This window comes from Prionailurus bengalensis, chromosome A3 (genome assembly GCF_016509475.1).
Source record: "Prionailurus bengalensis isolate Pbe53 chromosome A3, Fcat_Pben_1.1_paternal_pri, whole genome shotgun sequence".
Lineage (NCBI taxonomy): Eukaryota > Metazoa > Chordata > Mammalia > Carnivora > Felidae > Prionailurus > Prionailurus bengalensis.
The window spans coordinates 24,119,173-24,134,647 of record NC_057354.1 but is presented as its reverse complement, the minus strand read 5'-3'; the positions used below and the strand labels follow the sequence as shown (position 1 = coordinate 24,134,647).

Sequence of the window (15,475 nt, the reverse complement as noted above, 5' to 3'; positions counted from 1 at the left end):
TCCAAAAGAAATTACACACACATGCATCAGGAGACATGTACAAGAATATCCATATAAGCAGTACTCATAATAGTCCCAAACTGGAAAGATCTCATATACTCAACAGAAGTAGAATGAATCGTGGTTTGTTACTACAATACTATGCAGCAATAAAAATTAATGAACTACAGCTTCACCATTATCACGAATCAGTCTAACAAATATTGATTGAAAGAAAGCAGACTCAGTATATACTGCTTTATTCTATTTATATAAAGCATAAAAACTAGTACCCCTAAATACAATGTTAGAAGTCAGGCTGTGGGGCGCCTGGATGGCTCAGTCGGTTAAGCGTCCAACTTTGGCTGAGGTCCTGATTTCACCGTTTGTGGGTTTGAGCCCCACGTCGGGCTCTGTGCTAACAGCTTAGAGCATGGAGCCTGCTTAGGATTCTGTGTCTCCCTCTCTCTCTGTCCCTCACCCCCTCGTGCTCTCTCTTTCAAAATAAAAATAAACATTAAAAAGAAAAACAGAAGTCAGGCTAGTAATTTCATTTGGAAAAGAGGAAAACTAGAGCTGTAGACTAGAGGTACAGAAGTGATCTGGTTGGTTGCTATGTAGATGACAGCTTTATTACTATTCATTGGGCTGTGCACGCATTTCTTGTTCATTTTTATTTGCACATTATATTTCAACACAAGAAGTTTTTGAAATGCTTAAAATAAATCTGTATGCATTGATTACGGAAGGATTTCTAAGACGCATTTTCAAGTGAAAAAAGTTAAATGCACAATATGTACAGTATGATACCACCTGTGCAGGAAAAAAAAAGATATATAGACATATTTGCTTTTCTAAGTTTAATGTATCTCTACATAGATACACAAGAATCAATAACCATAGTTGCCTCTGGGAGTAGAACTGAAGGGTGCTAGCAGAGGTGGTAGTGGGCTACTTACAAGGGAGATTTACTTTTCTCTGCAACTGTATGTGCATATGTTATCTATTCAAAACACACATTACCTCTGGAGGGGAGGGGATGAGATGAAAGAGGTATTAACTATACTGGTACTTTTTTTTTTTTTTTTTTTTTTTTTTTTAGAGAAGGAGAGCAAGCACAAGTGGGAGAGAGGAGCAGAGGGGAGAGAGAGAGAATCTTAAGCAGTATCCACACTCAGCATGGAGCCCAATGTGGGGCTCGATCCCATGACCCTGGGATCATGACCTGAGCCAAAATAGAGTTGGACACTCAACCAACTGAGCCACCCAGGTGCCCCTACTTTCTTAAGTTTGGTAGTAGGTACATGGGTATTGTGGTAATACTTTGGTATTACTTACTATAGGTTTTTGTAGGTCAGATATTTAATAAACAAGTAAGTCTCTCCACAATGGAATCTGGAGATGCTCAATAAATATTACCATCCCCACCCCATTCCCAACATATCTAAACTTACCTCCCATTATGTCCCATACAAACATTTCATTGTCTCTTTCCTGTCTTCTAATGGCCAATTAGGAGGATTTTCTCAGGGGTGTTCTTAGTGCCAGAAAGATCTCTGCTACTCTGTTCAAATTCTATTCATTCTTCAGAACCAACTCAACTCTCTGCTATTCCATGAAGCTCTCTAAAGCATTCAAAGCCCAACATAATCATAGGAGAGAAGATGGCTTTTAAAAATAGGAGTACCCTAAAAAAATTGTTTCAAATAAAATAATTAAAACAGGAGGACCCTAAGAGAACATTTAGTGCAATCATTTTGCAGAAGAAATTAATGTCAGGTGACAGACATGACTTTTTTATAGTTGTTAATATTTTTTAGTTGTTACATATTTAATGTATATATACACAAAATATCTACACAATGAATAAAAAGAAAGACTTTTGCCATGATTAAATTTCAGAATGCCAGAGAGAGAGAGAGAGAGAGAGAGAGAGAGAGAGAGAGAGAGAGATGATCCTAAAAGCTTTCAGGGTGTGAGGGGTGGGAAAATAGGTCATATACAAAGACATGGGAATCAGAACAGAACCTCTCAATGGTTACACCAAATGCTTAAAGACAATGGAATAACACCATTAAAAACTTAAGGGAAAATAACTTCCAACTTAGAATTTTATACCCAGCTTAACTTAATATACAAGAATAAAAGACATTTTCAAACATGTAAGCTTAAAAAAAAGCTATCTCCCATGTACTCTTTCTCAGGAGAGTACTAGAGAATGCACTCGCCCAAGACAGGATTCATGAAACAGAGGATCTAAATCATGAGAAAAAGAAAATGCTTTGAATTTGGTGAAGTTAAAAACCAAAAATTCAGATGTATAGCTGTCCTAGCAAGGAACTAGTCCAAACTGGAGGAAGATGGAGTTCCAAGAAGGATTTCGTCTTTAACAACAAAGTTTTAGAATTCAGGACTAAATTGTAAGCACACGAAAAGCAAATTTTAAAAGAATGAGATTATTCTAGTGAAAGAAGCCAGACTCAAAGGCTACATATGGTACAGTTGCATTGCAATGACAGTCTGTAAAAGGGCACAGGAATAGGGCAGTAAACAGATGAGCAGTTGCTAGAGGACAGGGGTGGGGAAAGGGCTGACGACTACAAGAGAATTTTCTATATCCTAACTGTAGTGGTGGTCACACAACTGTGTTTGTCAAGATTCGTAGAACTACAGGCATACCTCAGAAACACTGTGGGTTTGGTTCCAGACCACTGCAATAAAGTGAGTCAAATGAATTCTTCAGTTTTCCAGTGCATATAAAAGTTACATTTACGTTATACTGTACAGTTAAGTATGAGATAGCATTATGTCCAAAAACAGGTACATGCCTTTGTTAAATATTGCGTAAAAATGCTAACCATCATTTCATCTTCCAGGAAATCTTAATCACTGATCACAGATCACTATAATAGTAACTAAAAAGTTGGAAATATTGTGAGTATGACCAAAATGTGACAGAGACACCAAGTGAGCAAATGCTGTTGGAGAAGGGCACCAACAGACCTGTTCAATGCAAGGTGGCCACAAACCTTCAATTTTGTAAAAAACGCAGAGGCTGTAAAGCGCAACAAAATAAAGAACAAAACAAGGAATTCCTATAAATACTAAAAAGGGTGAATTCTGGGCCACCTGGGTGGCTCAGTCGGCTGGGCATCTGACTTCAGCTCAGGTCATGATCTCACAGCTTGTGAGTTTGAGCCCCGCGTCGGGCTCTGTGCTGACAGCTCAGAGCCTGGAGCCTGCTTCAGATTCTGTGTCTCCTTCTCTCTCTGCCCCTCCCCTGCTCACACTGTCTCTCTCTCAAAAATAAATAAACATTAAAAAAAAATTAAAAAAATAGTAAGGGTGAATTCGACTACATTTATAACTCAATTCAAAATATGGGGAGAGGGGTGCCTGGGTTGGTTCAGTTGGCTGAGCAGCTGGCTTTTGATTTCAGCTCAGGTCATGAGATCAAGCCCCATTTCCAGCTCCACACTAAGGGCTGAGCCTGCTTAATATTCTCTCTCACTCTCTCTCTGCCCTCTCCCCCACTCACTGTAAAATAAATAGTAATAATAATTTTTTAGTGGAGGAAAATGGTGGCTTTTAACTCTAAGGGAAACAAAAAACATACAAAATACTGTTGTATAATCTATGGCTCTATTATAAATAATTACATCGTGATCATCATCACAAATTTTTTTTAACTTATTTTTTAATGTTTATTTATTTTTGAGACAGAGAGAGACAGAGCATGAACAGGGGAGGGTCAGAGAGAGAGGGGGACAGAATCTGAAGCAGGCTCCAGCACAGAGCCCGACGCGGGACTCGAACTCACGGACCATGAGATCATGACCTGAGCCGAAGTCGGATGCTTAACTGACTGAGCCACCCAGGCGCCCCTCTTTTTTTTTTTTTTTTTTAAATGTTTACTTATTTTTGAGAAAGGGGGAGAGGCAGCGAGAGGGGGAGACAGAATCCAAAGCAGGCTCCAAGCTGTCAGCACAGAGCCCACTACCTGAGGCAAAGTTGGACGCTTAACCGACTGGGCCACCCAGGCGCCCCATCATCAGGTAAATTCTTAACATCAATGGCCCAAAACGTGATAGAACTACATTAGGAGACTAAAAAGACATATGTGGTGTTGTGAATTAAATCCTAGTTTACAGGGGAAGAAAACAGACAATGTCTAAAATTGAAAAGTTAAGAAATAGCATGTTACTTAGAAATACTGGCTGTCCTCTTTCCTGGAGGACCCTTCCCCTGCAAAACATGCATAGTGTGGGCAGTGGTTGCCTGGGAAGGGTGCAATTTGGGGGTAAAAAAATGGGGCAGAGCATTGCTGTTTTTAGTTACAAGGCTCACAATACCCAGAGAGCTTCCCAACAGTCCTCCAAATATCCAACTTCACAAGGGATTTATTTTACCACCTTTATGTTGTCTTACAAGGCATTTACTTCCATTTAAAAATAATCATTTGGATTTTGTTTTCCTTGTGAACAGCTGAGTACTGTGATGAAAGAGCCACCAACCCAGGCATCTTCAAAGCTGAATTACTGGCAGGTGTTGTATGGGTTTCTCCCCTTGGAGTACTTGTGGTTTGACAGTTTATAGCAGCGATAATCTCTTACATCATGTTGCCTAAGCTGTCAACCTGTTCAGTGGATATGACATTTCCAGGCACTTAGCTTTCATTGATTTTGTCTTTACTGCTTTTCTTTTTAAATAATTAAAGGCTAAATTCCATAAACATAAATGTGCATCTTATCTGTTTAGTCCTAAGTGTAAGTTATCTAATGCCTTACAATATCATATTAAGGGCAAGTAAATAGTCTTAAAAACGAATTCATGAAGATTAAATACCTTCTTAGGTTATTCTGATAACAAATGTTAACCAATGAATACTTGTGTCCACTGTAGTGGGATCTGTTTTGTTTCAATATAATTAGGAGTTCAATAGAATTAGGAATTTTATGGTTTGTGAATACAAAAACTTCCTGTTAAAATGAATAGTATTTATATTTTTAGTTTATGAGAATGTATCCTATCCAGGATATCAAATTACCCTTGACAGGCAAGGGAAGACTGTAGTTGACTTAAACCCCTAGGTTTCACAAATACTAATGCTTAGAATGGGTATAAAACAAATTTATTGAAATTTTTAAAAAGGGGGGGGTCAATCTCAAGAAAAAAATATGAAGTAATACTCAGGTAGAATTTAGATATGCAAGTAATCATGAAGGAAGCAATGACTGGCATTTGGGAAACAGAATGAGGATGCCATAACCTAACTGATCACCAGACTGCCAAACTGAAGGACTAGTTCTAGGGGTGGTGGGTCATGACCTGTAAGAGTTACTCTGCCCTGAGTCTAAGATTTGCCTAGTCTATCCCTTTCCCTCAACTCCTACTGATCATGCAGGTCTTGTGAACCCAAGGTAAGGAATCTGGATTTGATTCTAACTGCAGTGAGATGCCACTGGAGGGTTTTAAGCAAGGGAATTGTAAGATCTGATTTGCTATAAGGATCACATGTGCTGATAAGTGTATACTGGCTCTGTAAACGCTACAGCATCGTACCAGCACTACTTTATTACCAAATAGAGGGCAAATTCAATAGGAGAAGAGAAAATAAGGCACACTAAAATCCACATAGGACAGGCCCATTCTAAATAAAACATATGGTTCAGAGTCTTCTCCCAGACTTCTCTTAAGTCCCATTTAGGGAAATAGGGAAGACCTGGGGACGATCAGGTTTGGTGAAAGAGGAATCAGGAATTTCATTTAACATACTGAGTTTGAGATGCCCATGAGACATTTAAGTGGAGGTATTGAGATGATATTTGGATATACTCATCTGGAGCTAAATGGAGAGATCTTGATGGAAATATATATTTAGGATCCATCAGAGTATAGACTATTTGTTAAACAATACTTACTAACCTTTATAGCATGCTTACTATGTTTTAAAATACCATTTTAAGTGCTTTAAATGTATAAATTCATTTGGTCCTTACCACAAAACCTTACAGGCTAGGTCTCATGATTATCCCTCTTTTACAAATGAAGAAACTGAGGCATAAAGAGATTAAGTAACTTGCCCAAACACACACAGTAAGTATGTACCAGAGCTGTGGTTCAAACCTAGGATACCTGACTCCAGAACTCTTTAAAGCCATGAGACTGTTTAGAAGTAGAGATAGGACTCAGGAGGAGGAAGACTGAGCCCTTACAAACAGTATTTCCTTTTTTTTTTTTTTAAGTTTATTTTTGAGAGAGAGAGAGAGAGAAAGAGAGAGAGAGAGAGAAAGAGAGAGAGAGAGAGAAAGAGAGAGAGAGAGAGAAAGAGAGAGAGGGAGGGAGGGAATACGAGTGGGGGAGGAGCAAAGAGAGAGGGGGACACAGAATCTGAAGCTGGCTCCAGGCTCTGAGCTGTCAGCACAGAGCCTGGCGCAGGGCTTCAACTCACTAACCCAAAGTCAGACACTTAACCGACTGAGCCACCCAGGCATCCCCAAACAGTATTTTAATTCAAACAATTTTCAAGGGCCTGACACTGTTTTAGGCTCTGTTTCAAAGAAAAATAAGACAAATTCCCTTGAGAAGCCCAGTCTAATAGCTACAAGCTGACAGCAACTAGTAACTGAACATCTATCTGCCTCACACTGGCCAAACTTTTTAGACATATTATTTCACTTAATCCTAAAAGTCCTATGAGACAGATATTAGTGACATTTTAGAAATAAGGAAACTAAGGTTCAGGAAGGTTAAGTAATGTCACCTGGATCACTCAGCTAGTAAGTGATGGAACATGGGTCAATTGAGGTCCACCTTCCTTTAAAATCTGGTCTTTTCCAAGGAAATCCTGTTACATGCTGCAACATGGATGAAATTTGAGGACATTAAGCTAACTGGAATAAGCCAGTCACAAAAAGACAAATAGTGTTTGACTCCACTTCTGTGAAGTATGAAAGGTAGTCAAATTCATAGAAACAAAGTAGAATGATGGTTTCCAGGGGCTGGGGGCAAGGGAGTAGGAGGTATGTTGTTGTTTAATAGGTACAGAGTTTCAGACTGGCAAGATGGAAAAATCCTCTTGATCTGATTCACAACAATGTGAATATATTTAACACTACTTACCTGTACACTTAAAAATGGTTAAGATGGGAAACTTTATGTTTACCACAACTAAAAAAATTTTTTTAAATCTGGTCTTTTTCCCAGTTTACCACATGCCACATTGGACATGCTTACTGTGCTATGGGAATGCCTGTGAGGAAATAATTACCTGTAATGTGGGGAAAGGTGGTGTGTGGGGGCAAGGAAGAGATCAAGGAAAGTTACCAAGAAAGGATACATTTGAAAGATGAAATTCCCCTCATTATAGTTTTAGGAAGGTAGCTCCATCTCAACCCCCGAAATAGCTCCCACACCTGCATACAACTAACTACTCATTACAATAACTAGCCTAAACCAGGCTCAAGAATATTCTAACACCCTACTATCTGGTGAGCTTCTCCAATCTCCTCCCATTCCAGGTCCTCCAGCACTGGAAACAAATTAAGTGTCCTAAATTGCCTCATTTATTATGCTGAATGACTTCTGTGGCTCCTGACTGCCCTCAGAATGTAAAGGATTAGCCAAATGAGTGTTTAGGAGATTACCTAAATTTTCTGAGCCTCAAGTTTCCTCATCTGTGATAAGAGAGGAGTCCCAACATCTAATCCAAAAGACTGAAAATCAAATGAAGACATTGTATGCATACCTTGCTCAATGTCTGCTCCAAAGTATGCACTCAGTGAGTTGTTCCTTTTCTGCCTGCCCCCACAACCCAGCTAAGTGAGGCGTTTTGGTTTAAAGAACAAGAGAGCAAGTATTTCCAGGATGTTAAGGCAGATAAAGAAGAATGCAAAGGGGAAAAAGTTGCTCAACTATGCTTATCTGATGTTCAGGAAAATACTGCTCACCCAGAACTGTTTCTTCATCTGTAACCTGCTAGAACAGACCACCTGGTTGTTTTTTTTTTTTTTTTTATCTTTATTCTGTCCTTTTAATCATCTGAGTATTACTGAAATGGCTCAAATATACTATATGCAGTACACCATGAAAATCTAACTCCTTTTCTCTCCCCCATCTACCCAACTGCCACCCAATCCCACCAACCACTTTTTTAGTTTGTGTATCCTTCAAAACGTTTCTATATGCAAAAGCTGTCTTTAAATTAAGTAATGTTTTACAATTGCCTTTGCAACCTAAGTTTTGGGAATGAGGGGGTGGGGTGGTCAGCGCCATGAGTCTAGGTCTTTTCTCATCCTGCCTCACCTCAAAGCAGTGTCCTCCATTCATTCAAAAAATACGAATCGTATATTGGGCGCCAATTATAAGCTAGATACCAAGTACAGCATTAACTGATTATCCTTCAACCTTTACTAAGCAACAAAAATGCACGTAACGCTTTCCACAATTATCTCCACTGATCCTCACGACAACTTAAGAAGCAGATTACGAATCGTCACCTTCATTTTACATATGTGGAAACTGAGGCACCGAAAGGTAACTTGCTCAAGCAAAGGTTTGAATCCAGGCCTGACTCCAAAGTCCTCGCTCTTAACCATGACGCTCCACAATGGCAAAACAGAGTCCCTGCACCCTTTGGAGCTCAGCCTAATGTTGGATACAGGCAAGAAAAGGGGCAGACAATAAAGAAATATGTAATTACAGACCAAGAAAGTAATGTGAGCGAAACGAATTCAGGGCTGTGACTGAATAACAATGGGGACCTACTTTAGAAGTGGGGGGGGGGGGGGAAGTGTCAAGAAAAGGCCTGAGAGAATGACATTTATGATAGGCTTGGGAACCGTTTGAGGGCTGCATTAATGACCCTCCGCCCAATTCACGGTGGAAAACTCGAGGCCCTTAGAAGCTAAAGCAAACTCGCCCAGGGTCCCCCAGACGTGTAGACGTGGCGCAGGGTTGGGAGGATCCAGGAGCTGGGCCCAGGGCTCGTACACGCCACCGAAGCCCGATGAAGCCCAGTCCGGCTCGGCCCCTAACCAGGGCCTCTAGCCCGCTGCTGCCCACCGCCCCGCGGCGGCTGACAGCATCCACACACCCTGCAGGGAGGCCCCACGGCCGGCCAAGAGGGGTCGGGCCCGTACTGCGGCGGCCTGGAAAGGCCTCTTCTCCAGTCCCCCGCCAGCTCCCGCCCGGTCCGCCCCGCCCCGCCCCTCCGGGCCGGCTTCGTACCTGCACGGCCCGGACCAGGCCCCGGCCGGTCAGCTGGCCCTGCCGCAGCTGCAGCAGAATGTTACCGGGCCGCGGCCGGCCGCCCCATCCGCCCCAAGCCGCCACCGTTGCCGCTGCCCGTCGCCCTCGGCCGGCCCCAGACCCAGCAGCCGCCGGCGCCGCCGCCATGTCTCCTCGTCCGACAAACAGGAAGCAAGCGGCCCCGGGGCCGCGGAGATTTCTACGGGGCGGCGGAGGGGTCGTCGCAGCGCCCCCAGCGGGACGACGGCGGAGGCGCAAGCCGCGTGGCAGCGGTCGTGCGCGCCGCGGTCCCTACTGGGAAATGTAGTCTTGCTCTCAGGCGGGGCAGGTGCGAAAGAGAGATTTGGCGTTTCCTGCGCTACTTGTTTTTGGGGCCCCTCGGTCTTGCATTTCGGCGAGGACCTCTGAGGTCGAAGACGCAGTACCTGCGTGAGCACTTTCCCATTTGTTGCCTGTTTGGGGAGGTTACTAACTAGCCAACTAACTAGGAAAAATCCTGGGTTCCAGTCCAGAAATCAAACAGCCCAGACTGATTCCTGTCTGAATTCCTTCTCTCTACTCCTGACTCGGTGCGGACGGACCTCGGCTCTCTGCCCCTTAATTTCCTTGTTAGTTCTTTCAGTCACTGGTTCCTGGGAGTCTGTTCAGCCAGTAAATAGTTCCTAGGGGCCTGGTCTGTGCCCGTTCCGAACTGGTCACTGGGAATACTGTGGTGAGCAGAACAGACCTACTAGGATCCTGTTTTGGAATGCAGGTTACAGAAGAGAGCAAATCCGTACACAAATAAATGCACAACAATCAGCTGTGTAAGTGGTTAGGTTGTTGTGAAGTTAAATGAAATAATGGAAGGGAAAGGAATGAGTAAATTATGACATTATATCCTTTGTCAGAGGAACCTTGTCCTAATTTCTCCCCACCAGATAGTATTTTCTCTCTGCTCTGAGCCCATGTTAATCATTCTTTCGGGAAGCTTCTGTGTCGGGATTGCATGGTCGCCTCCCCTTTTCCTTTCCTGGAAGGGGTCTTGTAGCATAAATGAAATAGGGGTCCTGGGTGTGATGCAATAAGGAATGGTGGAGATTGTGACTCATAATTCATCACCCAAACCAGAACACTTTTAAGAATAAAAAAAACCGCTATTAATAATTAGGCTGGGACAGCAGGCATGGTGACCAATATCCCAGTTTGCTTGGGATAGTCCCCATAGACACCTGTTACAAGACTCCTCCCAGGAAAGAAAAAGGAGAGGCGATGATGTCCATTTTAAAATGAGTAGTTTCTACTGGCTTCCAGCAGATTGTTGCTGGATCTTCTAGTTTTTCCAGAAAAGCCAAAAATCTGGGGTTTTATGTGAAGTTTCCAAACTTTGAAAACTCCATGGACCAAATAAAATCCTGTCCCTTTCTGAACACTGGAACAGGGAGACCAGGAACAGGCCATAGGTACATGGAAGTTGAGCATGTGGTGAGGGAGGTATTTCAAATCACTGGGGAAAGAAAAAAAAAGTTTAGGTCTTTAACTTCACACCAAAAGCTAAAATGCATCTCAGACCTATTAAAAGCTATATGTAACAAAATCAAAGTATACTTCTAAAACTGGATAATGATGATGATTATTCAACTCTAAGTTTACTAAAAATCATTGAATAATAGAAGTGAATATATGAAAATACTTTTATGATTTGGGGGTAGAAAAGCTCTTCTTAATCATAAAACCCAGAAGTCATAAATAGGAAAAGATGGACAAGTTTGACCTCAACAATATAAAAACTTCTGCACAAGACACTACAAACAACCATAAAAGGCAAGACATATTCTGGGAAGGAGTCAATATCCAGAATTTATGAACATACTGTGCCCTCTGCCTTAAGTTCTCATTCCCTGGAAGCTCTCTGAATGGCTTGCTTCCTCATGTTCTCCAGGTTTCTGTTCAAGAGGAGACCTTCCCTGGGGCGCCTGGGTGGTGCAGTCGGTTAGGCGTCCGACTTCAGCCAGGTCACGATCTCACGGTCCGTGAGTTCGAGCCCCGCGTCGGGCTCTGGGCTGATGGCTCAGAGCCTGGAGCCTGTTTCCGATTCTGTGTCTCCCTCTCTCTCTGCCCCTCCCCCGTTCATGCTCTGTCTCTCTCTGTCCCAAAAATAAATCAACGTTGAAAAAAAAAATTTTTTTTTTAAAAAAAGAGGAGACCTTCCCTGACCATCCATATAAAATAGCATTTCTTACACTCTCCATCTTATTACCTGCTTTGTTTGTTTGCTTGCTTTTATAGCACTACCTCCACCTGACATGTAATTGTTTACTTTCCGCACCCCTCCTAGAATATACTTTTGGTCTATTTTGCTCATTGTTATATTCATCTCTAGCACCTAGAATAGTACTTAGCACATAGCAGGTGATCAAATATTTGTTTATCGGATCAATGAATTATCCAGTAGATGCATGAACTCCTACAAAAATATAAGGAAAAGCCAAACAACCCAATAGAAAAATAGAAATGAACAGGGTGGGGCACCTGGGTGGCTCAGTTGGTTAAGCCTCCAATTCTTGATTTCACCTCAGCTCATGATCTCATGGTTTGCGAGTTCGACCTCCCACATCAGGCTCTGCCCTGACAGTGCAGAGCCTGCTTGGATTTTCTGTGTCCCTCTCACTGCTCCTCCCTCGCGTGGATGTGTTCTCTTATTCTCTCTCTCTCTCTCTCAAAAATAAATAAACATTAAAAAAAGAGAAATGAACAGGCAATTCACAGAAGAAAAATCAATGGCCAGTAAATGTGTAAAAAGATGCCCAACCTCAATTTCACTAGTAGTAGGATGCTGATAGTGAGTACATAAATTGATATACCTTTCTGGAAAGCAATTTTTAGCAATATGAATTAAGTCATAAGAAATCCAAACTTTTTGGCTCAATAATTACTTCCTTGGGAATCTCTCCTAATGATTTTAGTTGCTATGATGTTGATTTACATACAAAAATGTTTATTATTGTATTATTTGTGATTGCAAAAACAAAAACAATGTCACCATAAAATAGAAGCATGTTTTTTTTTTGTTTTTTTTTTTTAATTTTTTTTTTCAACGTTTATTTATTTTTGGGACAGAGAGAGACAGAGCATGAACAGGGGAGGGGCAGAGAGAGAGAGCGAGACACAGAATCGGAAACAGGCTCCAGGCTCCGAGCCATCAGCCCAGAGCCTGATGTGGGGCTCGAACTCACGGACCGCGAGATCGTGACCCGGCTGAAGTCGGACGCCCAACCGACTGCGCCACCCAGGCGCCCCTAGAAGCATGTTTAAATAGATTCTAGTATTTCAATATAATGGAATATTCGAGTCATTGGATACCATTGTTTACAAAATAAAAATAAAATACTAAGATTTCAAATAAAGTTAACCATGTTTATCTTTTGATCTGTTTCTAGGAATTTATGTTTTAATAACAACTAAACAAGTGTACAAAGATGCATCGTTATAATATTTACTGCGGCAGATATATGTCAAAACATTGGAAACAATCTAAATATCCCTTAATAGGGGACTAGATAAACTGTGCTTCATCTATACAGTAGAATACTCCGCAGTCATTAAAAGGAATGGACTACACACACACACACACACACACACACACTGACATGCAAAGATGTTCAAGACACAGTTTTAAGTGAAAAAAGCTCATGGGAAAAGAAAAAGAAAAAAAGCTCATGGAAGACCAATATGTATCATGTGATCCCATTTGTATCAAAAATTATCTATTTACATATTTTATGAATATATTACAAAATCCGGAAGATTATGCATAAAATGGTTAAAAGCAGCCACCACTACAGAATGGAATGAGGAGGTGGGGAAAGAATGTTCATTTTCCTAACTTTTACGCTGTTACTTGCATTTTATTATGGGCATATATAACTTTAAAATTTTAACATTAAAAACTTGTAAAATTATGTATCTATAACTGGATAGGAAAATGCTCACCACACATTGTTGAAAGAAAAATAAAGCAAGGTATATAGGAATAGGCATATCATAAGCCCATTAACATATAATTAGACATTCCTATTCTATGTGGTTGTATGCACAGAATTACCCAAAAGAAACATCATCAAAAATGCCAGTGGTGGTTATCACAATGTAGACAGATTTCAGGTGATTTTTACTTCATTAATATTTTTCATAATTTTTTATGTAAGCCATATATCATTTTTTAAAGTTTTGGAAATTCCAGCTGGTTAATATTCAGTGTAATACTAGTTTTAGGTGTACAATTCAGTGAATCAACAGTTCCACACATCACCCTGTGCTCATCACAACAAGTGCACTCCTCAATCCCCATCACTTGTTTCACCCATCCCCCACTCCTCCCCTTTGGTAACCAACAATTTAATATAACTAAGAGTTTGTTTTTTGGGGCGCCTGGGTGGCTCAGTCAGTTAAGTATCCAACTCTTGATTTCGGCTCAGGTCATGATCTCACAGTTTGTGAGTTTGAGCCCCACCCACATCGAGCTTTCTGCTGTCAGCAAGGAGCCCGCTTTCGATCCAAACCAGAGAGAGGGTCTCTCTCTGCCCCTCCCTGCTCATTTTTTCTCTCTCTCTCTTTCAAAATAAATAAAGAAAACTTGAAAAATGTCTCTTACTTCTTCCCTTTGTTTGTTTTGTTTCTTAAATTCCACATATGAGTAAAATCATACGGTATTTGTCTTTGTCTTACTCTAATTTCACTTCACGTGATACTCTCTAGCTCCATCCACGTCATTGCAAATGGCAAGATTCTGTTCCTTTTGATGGCTGAGTAATATTCCACTGTGTGTAGATACCACATCTTCTTTACCAGCCATGTATGATTTTTACACTCAGGAAAAACAAAAGATATTTTAATGTTAGAAATTTTTTTAAAAAGAAAAGAAAAGGCGTTTCCAGGGATACAAGCTGGCATTGATGAGCTCCCCAGGCAGCAGCCAGTCTTCCTTGAGCAATCACAGCCCCAGGATTCCACCCAGTGTTCTTCCTGAGGTAAATGGTGGAATATATTCTCATCCTGTCAGGATGAGCGAGGATACATGATCCTGACAAATTTCACAGTTCAAATGACCCTTCAGGTTTCCCTTGGCACTCATCATGCTGGGGACAAGTCTTTCCATGTAAGCTTTGATTCAAAAGTCATTTTCCATTCCTAAATTTGTACCTTGCTAAGCCCAGCCTCGCTCAGACACTCCCCAAAGCTGGCTATTCATGGAGTCCAAGATGATCACATCAAATTCAGCCTTTAAGGTCACCATGTGTCTAGGAAATAAGGAGATATGTTTTCAGAAATCTCTGGGTAAAGGCATTCTTTCTACTTCATCTCTGCTCTGCAGGCCTTTTCCATTGAAACCAGATGTGTGTCTCTCACCACCAGAGAGCGTAGTACCCCTTTCCTAAGAAGCCAGCTGATGTCAATTGGGGTTAGCGTTAGAAAAAATGAAGCTCCTAAACTGACTAATTTCCCCCCCCCCCACACAATAATCCCAAATGGTTTAACCAAACATGCTGATGTTACTCAGAGAATATTACTTCTTGTAAGTGAGTTACCAAACTTATCTCAGTTGGCCAGATAGATTTTCTGGGGAAACTTTTTAAAATCATATTTTTAATCATAGAGAAGTAATTTTAATCAAAGCAACTGGCACAGCTAGAGTCAGACCATAGAAACAGCTGTCCCGTGTAGTCATGCACTGTCCCGTGGTGGTATTTCAAATATATGTTTTTTCGTATTCCATTTCTTTTTTTTTCCCTATTACATTTCTAAAGTTCCATCTCTCAGTGATTTGTTTCAAAAATGTTCATAAAGGGGCACCTGGGTGGCTTGGTTAGTTAAGCGTCTGACTTCAGCTCAGATTATGATTTCGTGGTCCGTGAGTTTGAGCCCTGCATTGGGCTTTGTGGTGACAGCTCAGCCTAGAGCCTGCTTCAGATTCTGTGTCTCCCTCTCTCTCTCTCTCAAAAATAAACATTAAAAAAATTGTTTTTATGTTTGTTGAGTACCATCTTAAGTGCCAGGCACTGCTGTAGGTACTAGGGATATAGTGCTAAATAAAAGAAACAAAAGTCTCTCTACTCTCATGGAGCTTATACTACTGTGTAAGACCCACCCTTTTTTTGAACACTTAACATTGGCCAAGTATTTTATTTGCACTGCCTTATTTTTCTGCAGCTTTTTAGGGGAAAGCTCTCAAATCTACAGAAAATTAAAAGAGTAATACTATGAACAT

At 41.1% G+C, this 15,475-nt stretch overlaps 1 protein-coding gene across 2 annotated transcripts in view; it reads right to left on the bottom strand.

Moving 5' to 3' along the window:
• LOC122497533 (transient receptor potential cation channel subfamily C member 4 associated protein) overlaps positions 1-9,478 on the bottom strand; it is a 71,443-nt gene extending 61,965 nt beyond the window's left edge. Inside the window, exon 1 of one of the 2 annotated variants that reach the window (XM_043604685.1) lies at positions 9,208-9,478. In XM_043604685.1, the coding sequence (XP_043460620.1) occupies positions 9,208-9,375 (168 nt within the window). In that variant the 5' untranslated portion in view covers positions 9,376-9,478. The remainder of the gene's footprint in view (positions 1-9,207) is intronic. The other variant, XM_043604686.1, reaches the window with a different exon arrangement.
• Between the last annotated feature and the right edge of the window lie 5,997 nt (positions 9,479-15,475).